General features: G+C 35.9%; 1 protein-coding gene across 4 annotated transcripts in view; it reads right to left on the bottom strand.

Annotated features, from left to right (window-relative positions):
* Nucleotides 1–20,919, bottom strand: part of CHD7 (chromodomain helicase DNA binding protein 7) — a 161,552-nt gene that overhangs the window by 33,414 nt on the left and 107,219 nt on the right. For all 4 annotated transcript variants that reach the window (XM_059724056.1, XM_059724054.1, XM_059724055.1 and 1 more), the window contains 9 exons: nucleotides 19,330–19,467; nucleotides 18,121–18,186; nucleotides 13,052–13,107; nucleotides 10,954–11,068; nucleotides 8,802–8,885; nucleotides 7,512–7,649; nucleotides 7,294–7,415; nucleotides 6,596–6,839; nucleotides 1,240–1,416 (listed from right to left, as the gene is read on the bottom strand). In XM_059724056.1, the coding sequence (XP_059580039.1) occupies nucleotides 1,240–1,416; nucleotides 6,596–6,839; nucleotides 7,294–7,415; nucleotides 7,512–7,649; nucleotides 8,802–8,885; nucleotides 10,954–11,068; nucleotides 13,052–13,107; nucleotides 18,121–18,186; nucleotides 19,330–19,467 (1,140 nt within the window). The remainder of the gene's footprint in view (nucleotides 1–1,239; nucleotides 1,417–6,595; nucleotides 6,840–7,293; nucleotides 7,416–7,511; nucleotides 7,650–8,801; nucleotides 8,886–10,953; nucleotides 11,069–13,051; nucleotides 13,108–18,120; nucleotides 18,187–19,329; nucleotides 19,468–20,919) is intronic.

Here is a 20,919-nt window from a genome sequence, read left to right on the forward strand (position 1 = left end):
TCGGGCTGCAAAGGTTTGGCTGATGGACCAGAAGTCCGCAAGTGACCGGCATTCTGTGGACCGGCAATGATGAGGAAACCCTTTTAGTATAAAAAAAGGATTGGCTGCCAGTCCGCAATATGCTGGGTCACTTCTGGTCTGCAGTATGCTGGTCTGCAGTTTGTCAGTCTGCAGTCACTTCTGGTCCGCAGTCTAACAAGGTTAGAAACCACTGCCCTAGCATGTCAGGAACTGAACAACAACAACAACAACAACAAAAAAAAAAAAAAAAAAAAAAAAAGAGGCCTGCTCCAAAAATATTAGTTTAAATAGACAACACAGTCAGAAAGAGAAATAAAGTGCCATTAATCTCACATTATAAATGGGAAATGAAAGCACAGAGATATAATAAGTGACTTGCCCAAGTGCAAACAGGAATTTTGTACTAGAGCAGAAGTTGAAACAAGATGCCCCAAGTCCCACTCAACTGCCACAACTATAAGGCCATTCTTCTTCCTCTGGTAACTTATCTAATAAATAACGTCTTTATACAACAGTTTATAAATATACATTGATTAAGCTTCATGTCCTCTGGGAGGAAGGTCAGAAGTGACCTACAAGGAAAAAATTAAAAAAAAAAACTGGTTTGCACACATTAAATTTTGTATTTTTTTATATTAACAAATAAAAAATTACTTCTGTTTCTTGTTGGAAGACAATGTTCAATTCTGGAGTCTAATCTACTACTCATTCCTCTTATGTTTTAAGGAATCCAAAGTAGAAGATAAAACTGTATTTTTATAGTTAAAAAACAAAAAATCCCCCAAAACAAGCCCTCCACATACTATACTATACATACACATAAATGGTATCTAGCTTGACCATGTTCTAAAGCTTATATGCATTTAAAAACAAACAACTGTCAATGTTTAAATAGTGCAAAGAGTTAAAAAAATAATATGAAATGAAAGCAAAGTTACGAATCAAAGGCAAAGATTTCTCTGGATTCTCTCTTTGAAGGAAAGATTTGTTTTCAAGATTTAAGGAGGGAATCAGAGAAGTATTCAGCACTTCAACACTCCCAGTTTAGAGATGTGTCCATATGACTGTCTAGAAAGTCCTTTAAAGAGTTCTCATAAAATTCTCTTAATAGAGTGAGCTGATTAACTGGAAGACAGGAAAAAAGAATTAAATATTTTGAAGATGGTACAGACCAGGACAATTTTAAGTATAGGAAAACCAAAAAAAACACCCACTGACCAGGTCCATCATCTTGAGTCCTTCCAAGAGCTTGCAATTTCTGTTCTTTAGTCTGTGAGCTTCATCAATTACCACACAACGCCACGGAATGTTTCGCAGCTCAGGGCAGTCAGTCAAAATCATTTCAAATGTAGTGATGATGGCATGAAACTTGTAGGACCCCTTTATCACACGACCCTAAGTGAACAGCAGTTATTATAGTGGGAAACCTTACCAATGAACAAAGAAGGTAAAAGTTCAGTTTTCTCAAACTCTTGTTATATTTCAAAAAGTACAAAGATGTGTGTAATGAGCAAACCATTTAAAGTTAATCCAGTCCTTGATGTTGGCAATATGACAGAGGAATGCAAACACTGTCTATGGCTTTATACTGGCTGTTATACTTATTTATTTTTGCCCAAGAAAGGACCAGGGTCAGTGCATGACTGTAGGATCTGTGCATAGTATTTACAAACCTATTACTACACAAATACTTTAGTAGAAACATTTCTTGTTACTATAAATCCCACTGTAGAGATACACAAACTTCATATATGCACATTAAGATGAGGGGGAGGGGTTGTGCCGATTAATGCTCCCACACAAGAACAAAGGCTGAAACAACCACTACTCCCTCCCAATTCAAAACCAGTATTTCTTTGAAGAGGAAGGACTGGTTATGGGATCCACACTGACTATGTCATCAAAGAACCACAGTTACTGTACAGTACGTAACTGAGATCAGTTTTCTATTTTGAGTCAGCTGGATGCCATGGTAGGTGACTGGTATATATAATTCATCCTTGGTTGGTGGGAATGAAGCAGCTTCAAATAAAATGAATGGCAGCAGACACAGCTGCCACGTCAAGGACATAACACTTAACAGACATCAATGGTTTGCATCATGATACTACTGCCTTTAAGGATCTAAAATACTAAGACATTCCTGAAGCAGACTAAAGATGCTGTATATCAAGCCTCCCTTCATCTTTGGACTAAGCAGCTCACCATTTTTCAGAACAGCTGGATGTGCAGCTGTGGTTCAGTCCACTTAGAAATTCTGTGATGAAATGGAGTGTCTTTTGACAAGCCACCAGACTAATGGTGAATAGAAATTCTGTGATGAAATGGAGCAGCCTTTTGATAAGCCAAAAACCTAACGTCTTGTCCAAGTAATAGAGTTTAACTCTGGAATGTAACTTCGTCTCCTCTAGCATCAATATGCCATTGGAAGGAGACCAATATGTTAACCAACTGATTTATGTTAAACTCTGACTACTTCAGGGCTCCACACAGGGCTGGACTTCCAGCAGTTATATAGGGATAACCAGCCATAAGGGCTCAGAACTTGCACTAGGGTAATGACTGTTAAAAAAGTAAAATAAAATACTTGTTTTATGGGTAAATTGTTGTACTGATCAATCAAACAGTGACTCAAATAAGCTCTATGAGCCAGGAAAGGATAATGTTGAGAATCTTCAATATAGCTGAGTCTAATAGATGGGCAAATATGCAGGAAGCCCTTGAGAAATGTTAATTCTATCAGATTTGTGAAGTTTAAGCACAGCTGTGTTAGAGGGCATGACAAGTCAAATATTGCTGCAATGTGGATTTGGGAAGAACTAAATGCCAATCCAGCTTGTTCCAAGTACAGCCTGTAGTTGACGTTCTGTGGTACTACAGTTTCACCTAGGTTCAGATTATATTGACTTTCCTATATATAACATGATTTTTATTTGGATTTGATTTTCCTAATACACTGTTTCCTTCTTTGTGTAAGGATTGTGTGAATGCTAAAAATCAATGTGCTGAGCTAGGAGAGTCTATGGATCTGAATACAAAAAACTGGCTATGGACTATCACTTGTGTCCACATTGCGAGACGAATGGAAGATAAAAAATGGACACACAAAATGGCACACAGTCTGCCAGCCCAAAATTGCCTCCACTAGTAAGCAGCTATAAAGATCACCTTTATCTCGTCAGATCTGACCTCACGTGACCCTGTAGATAATCACTCAGAAATGGGTAAGATGAGCAATTAGCAGGCCTGATACCTATTTTTGCAGAAGAAATCTGATAAGGCACCATCTTGGAAACAGAAGCTCAATTGCTGGATGACATCCTGAGTTCTGTCAGATCCAGCACATGTTCTCCCACTGCTGAAATACTGGCTGGACGACTGACATCTGCAACAACTGCTTAAGGTTGTTACCATGTGCCTGCCTATGAAATGTGTCGTCAGAAGATGGAGGGACAATGGGGTTAAATCTTATGGCGGTGACTCGTGGATTCTAAGCACAGAAGAAATGACAGAGTACTTCCTTGCTTGTTGATGTACAGCACCGTGAATATGTCATTTGCCAAGGCCTGCAGTACCCAAAGAAAGGAAAGCATATAGACTCAAACACATGACTCCAAGCTTTAGCATGTTTATAAAGATCATCCTGAAACAAGGTGCCATGCATCCACTGATGGGACAGATGGTCACCATAATCTGTCCCTGAGGCATTTCTGTCGAGGAAGAGGAATAAGATGTTCTTTCAAACAAGTCCAGCTGCCTTGTCCTTAGAAGCACTTTAACATGACTTTGTTGCACCAAACTTTGTCAGAGAATCAAACAATTTATTAAAGGCAACCATAATCCTGGCAACTATAAAAGCTTTTTATTTAAAAGTTCTCCAGTACTGGTACTAGTGATAACGAAGCTCCCTCAAATAGGTGATAAAGACAAAATAATTTCTTTGTTGCAAAAGGTTATTATTCCTGCTCTGTTTACCCAGATCTGCTCTGAGTTCTGGATCTTCTTCCTCTCATGGTATCTAGCCAGAGACACAAATTCTTGCTTGAATATAGAGTGAACTCATAAAGGCTTCTGAGGGGAGAATACAGCGGGCCCAACAGGGAAAGGTATTATGTCGCAGGCTTCTGGCTGCCTCGTTATGGAGCAGACCAGTGCCATTCCTGCAACAAAGCTATACAGGAGTCTAGACGGAAGCTGCCAGGCTTTTTAATGAGTTGACCACAAAACTCTGAGAAGCAGCATTTCTACTCAAAGGTGGTGAAAAGGTACGTCCCAGGAGTGAGGAAGAAGAGCAGACCTTTCTTTGACTTTTCTTTTGAAATATGGTGCTACTGGCAGCCTAGCAGTAGCATTGACTGGACATATTCAGTCCAGATGAACTGATATTCTGAAGGTTTCATGAAGAGTTTGGTGAAATTTAGCCAAAGCTGAAAAAAGAAAGTTGGACATATGCCAGGTTCCATTTTGTTTTCATTGGCAATATTAGAGAACTGAAGGAAAACTGTAGCTATCTCATTTTTATGCCACTCTTTTGGGAGCATGAGGTGGCAAAGGCACCTGTACAGTGCTAAGAGGAAAAGATGATTAAAAACAATCAAGTCTTGCATGCATGAAGTTCAAGCACACTACTGTGGGATCACACAGACACATTTGAATGACCACCGTTATTACAGTTATTTGGTACCAAACATTTTTTTCCTTTTAAAGCTGAACTATAATTCTGAAAACTGAAAATCACATTAGATCATTCAGAGTCATTCTTGAAAAGGATCAATCCAATTGCCTCTTTCACTTCCTGTTTAATATAGATCACAGTACTTTTCTAAATTTATTCCTGTTTGAAATAGAGCTTTCTTTGACGACAACATCCCACCTAGATTTTGGAAGTTTCTAGTGATAGAGAATCCATCACAATCCTTGCCAAGTTATTTCAATAGTTAACTACTTTAATGATTAAATATTTGGACCTTAGTTCTAGTCTGAAGTTATTTAGCCTCAGTTTCCAGGCATTAGATATTTGTCTATTAAACTGAAAAACCCCTATTACCACATTCCTTTTTTCATATAGGTAATTTTAGACCAATCGAGTTCTCTCAGCCTCCTTTTTCATTAGCGAAATAGATGATGCCCCTTAACAGTCTTAGACTAACTTTGATCCTAGATGTATGAGCTTACATTCAACTGCACTGCAAGAGTTGTCATTTGCATGTTCCATTTTTATCAAGTGATCCAACTTGGGCTATATCTGTGAAATGTCCTCTTCATTGTTTATCATCAGCCCAATCTTTGTGTCCTCAGCACACTTGATCAGCAACGATTGCAAGTTTTCTTCCGTGTCACTGATAAGCATGTTAGGTAGCCTAGGGCCAACTGATGCCTTCCAGAACCTGCACTGGAAATGTACTTCTCAATGACTATTCCTCATTTACAATTACATTGAGACTGATTGGTTACAATGCTTTTAATCCATTTCATTTTTCCCATATTTGCTTTTTAGAATTTGAGGTTATTAATCGAAGTGTCATGTGGTACAAAATCAAAGTCAAATGACTTATGGAAAGTCTATAACATCAACAATATAGCCTTAATCCACCCAAGCTGAAATATCATCAGAAAAAGAAATCAAGCTAATTTGACCAGATATTTTCCATAAATGCATGGTGATTGGCATTAACTATAAACTGGCATCCTATTATTCAGAAAACAAGTATAATTTTAATATCCTTGTAATATCTTAAAACTGTCTTGCAAACATCATTAACTTCTATAGAGTCAGCACTCAAGACTTGCTAGTTCACTGGCTATTAAACCAAACAAACTATCTTCTGGGAAATGTAGCCTCACACCAATTTTGTATAATAATGGAATGAACGTAGACAGATTTGTCAAAAATTAAGAGGGCAGTAACTGAACTATGCTATCTCCATCATGCTTCAGCATACAGAAAGATGAACCGGATTTTCAGAATTAGTACTTCAGTGCACTCTGAGTAACTACAGCATTATGTTCTAAAAATATTGCTTTGTTGCTTCTTGTACAAAAAAGGTCTCAAATATTTTTATTTCTAGCATGAACTATTCACCTATCCACATTTTGCTGCATGTACTAGAATTACCAAGATCATAGTCATGCACTGATTCCAAGAAAAGTCATACAATTCACAAAAGTTAATAATGAAATTGACAAACCATATTTTGAAAAGTTATGAAATATGATCTATTGCTAGAGCTGTGTAAAATGCGTAGCAGTTTATGTATAGATATAATTAAAGAAGCCTCCCCATTGAGCTGCTCTTTCCCAGTTCTCTGTAAAAAGTGCAAACCTCGTGCAAGTTACTGATATAGTTACATGGCCCTTCTTCATTTTCAGACAATTCCTGGTTATTACTATAAAAAGAGAGCACTGTTGTCATATAACATAGGTATTCGCCACTGGCTGGAATCTACTCTCTACCAGCAGAAAGTATCTAATTAATTATCATAATACATAGAACCCTGTACAATACAATGTTGTTAATTTATCCTAGATTACAACTTTAAAAATAAAAAAAATAAAAATCAAAGCCAGATTTTACCTGTGGATCTTTGAAGTACATTTCATACAACTGAATTGTCCGCCGGCTGGCTTGACTCCCATGATACACAACCACGTTCAACTCTGTCCAGGTGCGGAACTCCCTTTCCCAGTTGGGAATTGTTGACAATGGTGCAATAACCAAGAAAGGACCATGGATTCCTTTCAAATATATCTCATAGAGAAATGTAATGGACTGGATAGTTTTTCCCAACCCCATTTCATCTGCTAAAATGCAGTTTCGTCTGAAAATAATAATAAAATGCCTTATGGTTCTATTCCAAACATGGGTACTACAGAACAAAGATATCTATAAAGTTAAAATCTGCATGATTTTAGATTACTAAACCAGCATGGATTTATGCTAGAAAGAAATCATACCGTCTCAAAGTTATGGTCAACTAGTATCATCTATGGATGCATTAGAAGCATTCCAGCTGCACATGTTTTATTTCTCTGTAAAACTCTCTCTCAAGGCTATTATTATGACTAAATTATACAAATTAATATAATCAAATAAAATATTAAGTAAAAAAAATATAAATAAAACCAATGTTTTATCGTCGTACATAATTTAAGCAAGATAAATAAAAAGACTTTAAACAATTTTAAAAATCTCATTGTAACATATGAACATTAAATTTAAATGATAAAATCTATTCTAAAGCAGTACTTCTCCAATAAAATTAATTTACGTACGTGTTGTACCAATTGAAAAGAAGCCAGTTTACTCCCTCCAACTGGTATTCCCTGAGTTTGTTATTGTTTTTATACTCCCTGGAACTCTCCGATTTCTTCCAGTCATCAGCAGGAGGTCGCTCCTGTTTCAAATACAGAAAATCCCATTAGTGGTTTCTGAAAAACCACATTACTTTGCTATTTTCAAATAAAATCTTCTGTACAGAGCCAATTCTTACCACACGCTCCATTTCTGGCTCCCTAGACATCAGTTTCTCAAATTCTTCGATCTTAGCCTGGTCTATGTCTTGCTTTAGCTCCCAAGTGCTGTCTTCATAAGGAAGTGAACACCACTTCACCAGATAATGAGTCACAGGCTTTGTTTAATTAATAGTTAAGAAAGAAGATTTTATTAATTTAAAACAAGAAAAGATTCAAGTTTAAAAGGAAAGCTGGAGTACTGAACAATACATATTCTAGATACAAATTTGTAAGACTTAACATTTAAAAAGAAATGTGATAAGCAATAACAGCTCCTATCTCAGCAATTAATGATGTAAAATTTTAATGAAGGAGATGAAAGTTCACCATCAAGACAAGTAGCAAAGTGAAATTTTAGACCACCAAAATTTTAGAATAAAAATCAAGCTGCCTTTACAGGTATGAAAGTTCCTTTACCACACATTTATACAGTGAGCTGTATTCTTACAGTCAATGTGCGATCAGAAACTTCCCAGCAGTCAACCCACTATCATTAAAACAGCAGCTGTCAATAGGAAACACCATCATTCACAGATGCAGCAAAACTGAAACAGCAATAGGTGCGACTAAAAGCCTTTAATTCTCCTCAAAAACAGAATGGCTTAGTGGAATTTGCTCAGAACACAACCATGTAAGCAAATCTTGCTCAGGGGAAGAGGTCATAACAAGCAAGGGACAGGCAATTTAAATACTCATACAATGACAATAAAATAGGATTAACAAAATGCCCATTTCTTTTGGAGAGGGTGAATTAGAAGGTGGGATCATCATATTTAAATAAATCATTACGCAAAGTCTGTAACTTCAATTTTCCTTAAATCTAGCTTTTCTAAGTGAACATGAATTATTAACATTAAGAAGTTAGTTACTGCATTATGTTAAAGGGGGGGAGCAAAACTTTCTTGTATGCAAGAAAAAACCTTTATCTTTTGTAAATTCCTTTTTTTTTTTTTTTAATTTGCTATTTTCATTTAGAGGGTTATCATATGAAGATAGTCATGTTGCATAAAATATAGATACATTTAAGTTAACAAACATACAGATGGCAAGAGCTTAGGAAAAATATTGTGTATTCTGAATACTAAAAAGCAGATGACCCCTAAAATCTTAGATCCAGGAATTTAGACGATGTGTATATATGGTTTCTTGTCATAATATTCTCCATCAACACTTTCAACTGGGTTAAAACACAACATTGCCAACAAAATCATTAATATTTAGAAAGACAGATAACTAAAGACTGAAGATGCACTGATAGTTTCCTTTACCTCTCCATTATCATCTGTGCTATGTGAAATGTCCATGATTCGATCAACTTCCACATAATCTGGATTAAAAAGCTCGTCATCAATCTATTTAAGAACAGCCAATGGAAAAAAGGAGAAAAAGCAATCTTTTATTAGCACTTCTTTTGAGAAGAAATATATTTTTCACTAGTCAATAATATTTTAGGTCATAATGACATAAAATTTATATTTGGCAAACTTCAACATGTTAATTGAAATGCTACAATTCAGCAAGATCATTCCCCGTGAGGAAATCAGACTTCTTAGACTTTGTTAACTGGGCCTCTTAATTACTGTGTGAAACCTTTTACTGTGAGAGAATGTTTAAGAATATTTTAAATGAAGTGTGAAATTACAATTCACTAATGAGCAATCGAAAAGGCTTGTGGCATGCAATACATTTAGCATTCTTGAAAACTACAGCTTGCAATAAAGAAATTAGAGCCATGTACACTGTGCCATTAGATTATCATAACTACAGTTGTCTGACTACTTTATTAACAAGAGATAATTATTCCAAAAATGGGAATCAAACCAAAAATCTCCCCCTCTTCACTCATCCTAAAGTTCACAATTTGGTGGAAGTCCCTCTTCCATTCAGTAAATTGTACTTGCTGGTATGCGTGCAAAATAGTTAGAAATTATAGAGCAATGAATAAAAAGCTATTTGACTGACTGTGGATAGTGGAGACGGAGGGCAAAAAAAAAGAACAGATCAGTAATAATGTATATGAATATTTGATTAGTTAAAACACAAAAAACAACCCCCGCCCCCACACAAAAACCCAAAACAAAACCCTGCAATCATCTGTTAAGCAGACAGGACAGGATGATTCACTTAAAAACAAGAGCAGCAAAAAGTGGCCTAGTCAAGGAAGAATAGTCTTATAGGTAAGATGCATAAAAGTTTATGCATTATATTAGTAATATACTATATTAGTCAAATTTCAACTTAGTTTCAAAAAGTTTGACAAGTTATATGGGTTTTTTGTTTGTTTTTTTTTTACTATTCATTTAATCCAATTGCTCCTTAGTTATTAGAATTTCCTGATACAATTTATTCTTTACAGCTATCTTCCAACTTTCTTTTCTTATCCCAAAAGAAACTTGAGATGTTTTGACCTAGAGTTCATAGATGTTCATACATACTCTTTACCTTTAAAATTGTAGAATTTTGGTAAGTTTTACACAAAGATCCTTGTTTACTTATTTGGTCAGAATCCAATAATGATTTTTTATGTAAGTTTCCTATTTGCTACAGGCCTTGCTTAACTTGAACTACTATAATAAATAAAATGTGTAAACCAGAGTATGTCACTAACTCTTTTTGGCCTAAAATAACCCAATTTTGCTGAAAGATAAGCTTTCACAGAGATAGGTAAAAGTCAGGAAAATCTAACCTTTTTATTGGCTGCACCCCAACTGCGCTAGGGCTTGTGTCTAAGTGAAATTAAATTGAGGATCAAAAGCTCAGAATCCCTAGTGGGCAGTAGTCCATATCAGTAAAATGCTATGCATTTTTCTGGCATAATTGGCTGCTCAGGGGAGAGATGCGATACAGAATCTGAAGAGGACTTGTACTCAGCCCTAGATACAGCGGTCTTTTCAAGTCACTACAGATAGCTAAAAGTAGGGCTCTCAAGTCCAGGCTTGCATTATATTCAAAATTCTAAACTCTATGCATGAACACAAACTGCTAACTTTAGAAACAAAAGCCATAAATTTATAAGGGAACCACCCCATTTTTTATTATACAGAGTTTTTGTGCTTTCTCCTTTGGGTGCTTTAAATAGCGAGTCTGTCCCATTTTCACATTCAGAAGTCCACATTAAATTGTGAGAAGTCCCTTACAACAACCAAGCAACAGGAAGACAAAGAAACGTCCTGTTTACAAAAGTGAGCAATTAACCATTTAGCAGTAAGTAAGAACCAGCAGGAAAGAATAAACTGAGAAGATGATTTACTTTGTATAACTGAACTTGAAAGCCTCTAAATTTAGCCCATGAACATTTTTACCCTGGGATGAAAGCTCATTTTATATCAACCACATGTTCAAAATCTTGTGCATATGTAAGATATATCAGAATATCCCTTTAAAAAAAAATCTACAATTCTAAATCTAAATCAGTCATACCTCTGAAAGGAACTTATTCTGGCCCTGCTTTGCCTTAAACCGCTTAATCTTTTGCTGAATTCTCTTGTCTTTGTCCAGGTCTTCCACAGATGCCCACTGACAATGAAGATAAGAGCTAAAAGATGGAATATAGAAAAGCTTGTTCAAAACAATACATGTCCACATGTTTTTACTGCATGCATTCCAGCTTTCCCACTACTACCCCTCAAATCTTCACAAATTGATTCATATGTTTCTTCCTTTCTCAAAAATAATAATCTACAATTCCCTGTAAAGTAATAAAAATAGTTTAACAAAATCATCACTGGAAAAAGTGCTATATAAACATTAAACATACATTTAATGGTACGTTATATTAGGCAATTTTCTTAGCACTGTATTATCTGGAATCTGAGCTACCACCTTTTTCATTAAATGAAATGTTAATGAATTACCTTTACTGACAGCAAAGGCACTTACCAGCTCATAATACTGCTGGTCAGAAAAAGAAATCAATATAACCCATATATACATACCACACATATAGTCCGAGTCAGAGTTGTGAATACAGTTTTTATTGGGAGCATTCAGAATGCTTCAAAACACATCGCATAAAATTCACTATTTTACATTCAAAAGTAGAACTGAATTTAAATTCATTGATGGTATCTAAAAATACCCTTAAATCCATCACTTTCTACACTGCATATTTCCAATGTAACTAATTAGAAGCCCTGTGCAAGTCAATTAACCCTAACTATATGGCAACATTAGTTATACTTCAGGGATATTCAACAGTTCATAGTTTAAGCCTATCACATTTTTTAAAGATTTAATATTCTGTTGCCATAAATCTACCATTAAGTTGTTTTTATTTTAAGATTTTTATTTTTTATTTTTTTTAATAAAAAGGTCCTCATGATATTACAGTTACTATTAAGTAACTTAGAAGCTTTTATCACACATGGTTAAAGTAAAAAAATTCAAGTTAAATTAAACAAAATAAAGAGGATTCAAGCTATCAGCATGATGTAAAATCAACATGATACAAAAGGCACAAAACAAGCTGCACGTGTAAATGGAAGTCAAATACCCTCAAATTAACTATAATGTGAAACAGTTCTTAAATGAATTTTACCCTTTTAATTTAATAGGTTTCCCCAATTCTTTGTCTCTTCTCTAAAAAGGTGCATCAGCCGACAGTTTGTCCATGGTGTATACAAATTCAGCACACCAATGGCTCTCAAGTTTTTTAGAATCAGGGCACCCCTCCATTGCTCTTTTGAATATGGTGATACCCTGGGTTGAAAACCATTGTTGGAGCTGCCCCAGCAATTCTCAAAAGAGTGACGCCACCTCCAGGTACAACTGCCTGCTGCACAGCCAGACAGGGAAGGCCTGCAGCACATGCATGCTCTCACTAGGATTCTTTGATTAGCCGAAAGCAGGCAGAAGAACAAGCTTGTGCTGCAATCCTTACTGGTCCAGTCCTGCACATGTTCTCCTGGAAAGAGGCACATGGGATATGTGATCTGTCCTACGTGCCTCTGTTTCCAGGAGAAGCATCTGTGGGGGAGGAAGGGTAGGGGCACAGGGCCTGGAAAAGCTGCAACCCAAGCCAGCTCCCCTACCTGCTTTAGGTTTATCAGAGAACTCTAGTGCAGAAGTGTTTGCCCATGCCACAGTCTTGCATGCAGGGCAGTTTTTCCTGGCTTCTATGGCAGTGGAAACAACACCTGGACTGCTCACAGCATCCCATTGGGAACCACTGTAGTACACTATAGCTCAGGGCCCAAGTAGCATTATAATGTTTCTGTTGCCCACACTGGAGCTGCAAAATGTAACTGCCAGCAAGACTGCTGAAAACAATTGATTTAGGAGTCAAATAAAACATTTTGTTGTACACTCACCTTGTTTTTAAAGGAATATTAGAAATAACTAATTTTGATGAGCAAGACATTTATTCCCTGTTGTCTACTATTTATCTGCTTTTTTGTCATAGGCATTAATAATTCTTAAAGCAGGATGATAATGGTATGTCACATTCAAACTGCAATTGTTAACAAGTATTTAGAACATATAGACACACGTTTAAAGAAAAAAGTTATAGTTTACTTACAAGTTTTTGTACTTTACATAAAATTCCTCTAGTTCCACCTCCTCTCCATTCTCCATCTGTAATAAAATAAATTTTAAATTGTGTATATAACTATAATTTGTAGCAATTAAAATCATTTCAAGCTAAAACGCAGAAGGTTTCCCCAAAGCAGCACTGATTAAGAAGAGTGAGAATGTGTGTGCGTGGGGGGGGGGGGGGCAAGGGTGGGACAGAAGATGTGTCTGAAGGGAAGTGGGGGAAAGTATACGGGTAAGGAGTTTCCTCTATCAGCTTACCCAAGTACATACTAGTATATACTGCACTGCTTACTACAACTTCCAAGACATGAATCATTTTAACTCCTCCCTAACCACATGCAGCTTCATTCACAACCTCACCCCAAATCTGGCTTTCTGCCAAACCCACAGTGTTAAGTAGAAGCCAAGTGTACCATTTTCTCAGGCAGCAGCCAATTAGCAACTGCACTCCTGAATACCATATGTATTATTTTTGGCTGGCTCATGGCAACTTTACATTGTGGGTTTTGTAATGTTTTAAAATAGAGTTTTAATGGGGGTTTATGCTTCCATATAGTTAATAACTCTAAACAAGAAGTCATATAAAACTAAACCTTATACTTCTGTTATAATTTTAGTGCATCACTGTTCATGGTTTTAGTTTTACTCAATGGTGCAATTAAATTCGTTCAGGCAAGATGTCTCATATACAGAGCAGCCAAATTAAATTAACACCCCTAAAAAAAAAACTACATTTAAAAGCAAGGTTAAAGTTGTGATACAAACCAGCACAACCAAGGGTATTCACTGCTGAGGGTCAAGACAGCCCTTAACCCATCCCAGTACTGTAGAACATATGGCAGTAATTCAACAAAGCATTATTCCTGAACCTCACAATAGGACAAACTAGGCACAGTGCCTCAGCCTCAAAGTTAGAATTTAGTTCATGTCACAAATTAAATTAAGTCATCTTTGCTGCATTAACACACTGCAGAAACACTACAGAATTTTCAAAATCAATGCATGTGGCACAGGTAACCAGAGTCAGCAGAGGGATTCTGTGCAGAGCATTATTTGCAGAAGTACATACACCTATTTTCCTACTAAAGGTCCTTCATTCTCCTCTGCTCTCAAATCTCAGAGAACAGATTTTTAACATACTTACAGAAAAAAGACTATCTGGATACTAGAATCTCATATCTGTCAAATACCCATATTAGCAATATTCCATTAGGTAGGTAATTCTATCTTTGCTGCTGCTGCTCCAAGTTCTGTTTTAGTTCACAGATTTTTTTAATCCCATTTCTCCCAGTACTCCCATGCTCTTCCAAGGGAGAAATGTATTCCTTTCCCAGCCCACACTCCCTGTGCTTTGGTCATGGAAAGAAAGTAACAGTGCCCTCTACCAAGATCACTGTGGGGGAGCTATTCTTGATGCTATTTCCAGCTTGGTTCCCATTTAGAAGAACAATAACCCTAACCTAGGGAGCAAGTCCCTAGGGGTCAGTCACTCATGAAGACACCTCCAGTGGGGATACCTGAATATTGCCATGGTTTTTCACAGAAGAAAAGAGTGATTATCCCTGAATCCAATATTCACACTTAGAGGAGCAAAGTGAAGTATGAGCAAATCTGAATCTAGTCTGCACCACTATGCCTAACCAATCATTTAGAAGAGCACTTCCTAGCAAACAAACAAACAAATTAGGGTTTACTCTTTGTTGTCTAACCTCTTGATTTTATTTAAGGGCAACAATCATTTTAAAAGCAATTGGTAAATTTAATATAAAAAAAATCCTGACTAAGCATAAAATTTGTAGCACCAGAATGTAATACTACATCATTACCTAGTAGACTACCAAACCAGTTAGAACTGTATTTATTACACAGCATTCTACAAACCTCATTTCTAAATGACCCTTTAAACTAAACACTTTGGGGAAAAAATTGGTTAATGATTATTAGATAGTTATTTTATCTGTAGTCCTTACATTAATAAAAAACAAACCACCTTTTACAGAGGTAGGCAAAGCTGTAATCTGTATGCTTCTTCCCATTGAAACCCCCGCCACAAGCTTGCCAATATATTAACACATGACCAATTCAAAACCAAAATATGCATGTGGTAGAACTGCTCACTAAAGTGTGATCCTGAACTCTGTCATGATTTATTAAAAAATGTCAGATTAAGTATATTGTTTATATGCTATATATACACATATATACATATGCATGCATGCATGCATACATACATACATGTTTCTCAAGGTAGGGTGATTAAAGAGATGAACCCTAAAATAGTACATATCAGGTTTGGAAATTAAGGGTATATAGGACAGATGAGGCACTAAGGAGGCAACTTAGGTTACAATCTTAGCAGAGAGGCCTGAATTGACAAAATGATTGAACTGTATGCCACAGAATGATTCAGGTGACCACTTCCTCCAAATGAAGATTAAAAAAAAAAAACATACTAGTGAAGCACCTTGGGTAAATTTCCATTGCCACAGTATAGGAACAGAAACATTTGCTGATAAAATAATTTAATTTACTCAGAAAGAGAACTTTCAAAAATAATTGAATGCTAGGCAAATGGTCAGTACAATGGCAAATAAAATTCATTGGTGACAAAAACAAAGTAAGGCAGACTGATAAGAATAATTTTAACTATTCATACACATCACTGGATTCTAAGTAAAGCCATTTCACAAAAGATGTGGGAATTGTGGAAAGCTCAATAAAAACATCTGTTCATCTTATATTAGCAGAAGAAATAAAAAAGGTTGTGTCAAGAGTTGAAAGAACATGCTGAACATATAATGCCTTCCAATAAATGTACATTTTTATCTTTAATAATATATTCAGTTCCAGTCATTCTAATCTCAAGAAGATGCAGCAGGAAGAGGGATCCCAAAATGGGTGGAAAAATGATTACAGCCATGGAAGACAAAATAAAATGATCAGAACTGCATGTAGAGAGAAGACACGACAGACATAACCAAATTACTACATAAAATATCTAGGCTAATTTATTTTCTTTGTTTCCCTTCTATTATAGAAGCATTCAGTGCAAGAAAAATAATGAATTTAAAATGGATAAGAGGAAATAATTTCTATACCTGAAGGATAAAGATTAATGTAATCACATGTATTTTACAATTTGTTATCTATAGATTTGAAAAGAATTAGTTTCAAGTCCAATGTCATAGGCTTCTTAAAACAGACATATGTGTATGTGTACACACACGTGTGTGTACGCGCAAGATGCATATATTATTTGGCAGCCCCCAGACCATATTCAAAGTACTGTGTCAAAAACAGTATAATTCTATGACAAGGGGCTGTTCCAAAAGAAATGTCATTAACTAATGTCCTTTGCTTGGACAAAGTCTTTGTTACACTCTAATTTGCTGAAAGGTTTCCCAGTGAAACCTTTTCTCATGTTTGTTTTATGTATCGGTCCTGAACTCACCAATTTTACTTTGATTACTAATCTAGCAACCATGGTTTTGATGACGTTAGCATACAAGAGAGCTCTAATAAAAGCACAGTTGGGTACTTCAGATGTTTAATATTAAGCATTCTCAAATCCATTTTTTGGGATAGGTAGCAGGGCTGGGATGGAAGAAAAGGGAAAGAGGAGAGACACCCCTCAAACCTGCAAATGCAATCCATAAAAAACATTAAAGGAAGAGCTCAAAATAGAGCTTGCCTCCAGCAGAGCTTGCAATCAAAGACATGCAGGCAGCAGACCAACCACTTCCCACAAACGGCAGCAAAATACGCACTCCCCATGGGTAATCACACCTTTGTTTGCAGGGAAGAGGAAGAAGAGAAGAATAATTGGTGCAAAACTGCCTCCAACGTAAAGACATTTATGATGAGACCACATTCTCTCTCGCTTCATGGACCATCAGGACAACTAATTACTACATTTTGATTACATTAAGTTTATCTGAAAAATAAGGTTATAATTTGAAATAAGTAATACAGTTATGCACTATAATAAATCAAGAAGATATATGCTGTGAAGACTAAAGGACGAGGCCAATAAAGAAATTCAGCCAAATATAGGCTTATGAAATGCGATAGGGTTATGTTAAAGGCCAGTAGTAAGGGTCAATAAAACATTAAAACATGCTAAAACACTTCAGCAATGAAGGCAAAGTTTTTCTTCTCTGTTTTTGGAGTAAGCACTCCTGGGTAAATATCATGTTATTAAGTGAGGATGGATTTCAGCATTATATTTCTATGAAATATAAATTGAACTTTGGCACCAAACCTACAGCATAAACACAAGTAAAACAGAATATTTTTTGAAACTATAATCAAGCTTAGAGGCTCATTACATCAGCCCATTTCCAGGAGAACAGAAATTATTCAAGGCAACCTAACAGTTTGGAATTAGTGTTTTACTTTGCTATACAAAACAGTCATGTTCTGAAGTAATGCAGGGATCCTGATTTGCCTAGTCAGAGAACTGATCGTGCAACTGACATACTGTGGCTGGGGGATTTGAGGAGATGTGCGATAACTTCACAAGATCTTTTGCCAGCACCTACCATGGCAGCGTCAAACATTTATGTGAGTGGTTGTGTATAATCACACGTACATTGATTTTGCTGGCTGTGTGGGGAAAAGGTATAAAAACGAAAAAATAAAACCTGCCCAAAATCTTAATACAAAAGTCAAAGATTTAAAACATGCAATTCAAGACCAGGGCATCTTTCATTTCATAATCAGCCCAAAATCTGTTACTCAAAAGTGAAAAGCAGAGTAATTCTGCTGTGCTGTGGAGGTAAAATTCCTTATTTGTACATTTATAGAAAATTATATGAAATGGGTGACGAGCATTAGGTTATGTGCATATTCATTCATCTACAATACAAACAAATCACAATATGTATGCATGCTGACATGCGTGTGCACAATCCCTTCCCCACACACACTCATCTAAACACATTTTAGGGAATCCTCCTCTCCTCAGGTTGGGAACATTAAAAGCATTTTGAAAATGAAAAATAAAAGCTAAACATGGGTAATATACTCCTCTGTTAATGAAAAAAATATTACCTTTTTCTTTACCGAACGGCTACTCATAATTTTTTCTACTACAGGACCTTCCGCATCAGCAGATTCCTACAAGACAAATATTGTATAACCATTACAAAAGTGAAGATTGTGTTTGCTCTTTATAAGTTCTCTTTAATTTCTTTAACACTCTCTAACAGTATTCCATCATGATGAGAGTTCAATTGCATGACATTTTTTTTTTTACTAGGTGGACTGAGGTACTCAACTGCATTGTATGCTTTCTTAAATCCAGTGGAATTTATGTTCTTTGTACAGCAAGAGGCTAACTATACTCTTCATCTACATATGTAATGAGAATGAACTGTACAAACGATGCACTCTGAGCCAAAGATGTGGGGTGTTTTTGTTATTTAATTATATAGGAAAAGTAACTGGCCACAAAGTTGAACATGCCTTCAGTAGCCCTATGTTCTGAAAGCCAGAAGATGTTCCAGTTAATAATGTAAAGAAACAGTGTCTATGTGACAGCTGTCAAAAATATGTTGGTCCCCACCATTAAAGCTGCAGGAAAACATACCATTCCTCTTCTGCAAGAGACATTTAACAATGGAGATCACATACTACATTTCAAAGAGCTTAACACAGCACAAATTGCCAAATGAAGGACCAAAAAGCATGTATACATTCACCAATAGATTGTCAGTTAGTTAAGTGAAGTAGTACTATGAAAAGAGCACTACAAAACAATAAGATTGTTACAACAGTCATTCCTACATTATTACCCTTCATTTTATTCAAACTATTTTATCCATCATTTACATTGCACGGAGAATAAAGTGTACCCTGCTGGGTACTACAAGGCAGTAATTTCATAAAGGGGTTCTTATGGTGCCTAGCAGCAGGAGACAAGCTTGAGTGGTTTATTAAAGTCATAGAAGCCAGACCACTGAATTCACAGAGGTAAATTCAGTCTCCTTACAGTCTAGTTTCAGGCTTCAACTTAGCAGAGACCATTAATTTAACCAAATTGTATCAAATTACATATTGTAAGCTTGTAAAAAAAAATCATGAATGAACGTAGCTTTTAAAGAACCTAAACAACTAATTTTGCTTTGTACAGTGAGCCAAATTTAAATGAAACTCCTTGTGGGAGGAAGGTGGGGAATGAGGTGGGAGGGGCAACACTTATCATTTTTAACTACTTAGATTTAATTGGTTGGCTATCCATATTTGGAATGCTAAACTGACCTGCTGCTCTGACTGAGAAGTATTGGAAGGGGAGTCTCTTCCAGCAGCATCCGCATCATCCGCTTCCTCATCTGAAATCTTAAACTCCAGGTCTTCTGTGTAACGCTTTCTCTTAACCTGCCGGCTAGAGCGCCTCTTCTAAAAAGAAACCATTGATTTTCTTTGTAAGCAAAGTTGGAATGAAGAATAAACAAGAACAGTGCATCTTTACTGTTTTCAAATGTACTAGTACTTTAAAAAAAAATAATTACATGAAACACCCTGATACTGGCTCTAAAATTAAAATGGTACTTTCATACTAAGTTCCTTCTTTTTAGGAGCCTAGACTGGGGGTTGATGAGGAGGAAAGGAAAGCAATTAAATGGTTGTTCTTGAACTGGACAGTTTATTTTTTTGAACCAAATGCACTTTTTGCTCTTTCCATGGAGTTCTGTAGGTTTTTCTCAACATAATTTTTTTTGCGGGGAAAAATCATTTCCCTCCTTAGAGGGCGTGTCTACATGTATATTTAAGCATTGATGCTACCCCTCTATCAGTACATTTTTTAAGAATCAAGTTATGAGAGTTACTCTGAAACTATAAGAAAGTCAGTAGCTGGATACTTGATAATGGATACCACTTGGCAATTTCACACCTTCATTTCCATAATCACTGAAGGGAAAACATCAATTTTCCTTTGGCTCAATAGGTAGGACTACTACTAATTCTGAGCGCCAAATCTCTTCCATTTCCTTAACAGAAAGGATGCCTATCAAGTTAAGAATAATCCTTCATTTGAAGTTTATTTACTTGGTTGGCTTCCTGTTTCCTGTAATGTCCAATGGGCTTTGCAATTTTTATGTATTTTTGCCAAGACTGAGCATGCATGCATGTATACGCTTTCAGTTTAACGTTTCCTTATTAAAAAACTGATTTGCAAGTGGGAAGGCAACTAGTCAGAGAACTGCTATGGAGACTAGCATTCATAGTTATGCTTTCATTATGGAAACATTTACTTATTGTAGTGCCTAATACAAATGCAACCAGACTACTCTTTCCCTACCCCTTCTATTCCCTGAAATACACACACATACACACACTCTTATAGGAGGGGTTTTTTGGTTTTTGCTTTTAAATTGTTGCATAGGCACCTTACAGTTATTATGAGGGTTTGATACTAAGAATAAAATAAAAAACTTCCTCATTTTTTATTAAATTGGATAATTTATAAAAGTGATCATGTACAAGCCTACTGTTAAACTTATTAAAAAAAACCCCACTTGAACAAGAAAGTAAAGTTACCTTGAGTAAATATAAGTCAGCATAGGAAAATATACAGTGTAAGCAAGCAAAACAATGTTAAAAGCACAAATGAAATTTCTCACTGTTACAAGAATTAATGCTTATTGCCAAGTATATCCTCTTGTATCATTTGCCAAAAGAAAAAACAAGAAGTCCTAATTATTAAAGTTCTCTCTCAGACTAGATTAAAAAGAAGTTTTTATCCCATTAGTTCTCAAACTGCAAATACCATAAAGATAGGTGTCAATACACTGCTATTATAGAAACTGGTCAGCAAAAAACACTGTCCCGAGACTCCTCTTAAAGTAT

This window comes from Alligator mississippiensis, chromosome 3 (assembly GCF_030867095.1).
Source record: "Alligator mississippiensis isolate rAllMis1 chromosome 3, rAllMis1, whole genome shotgun sequence".
Classification (NCBI taxonomy): Eukaryota; Metazoa; Chordata; order Crocodylia; family Alligatoridae; genus Alligator; species Alligator mississippiensis.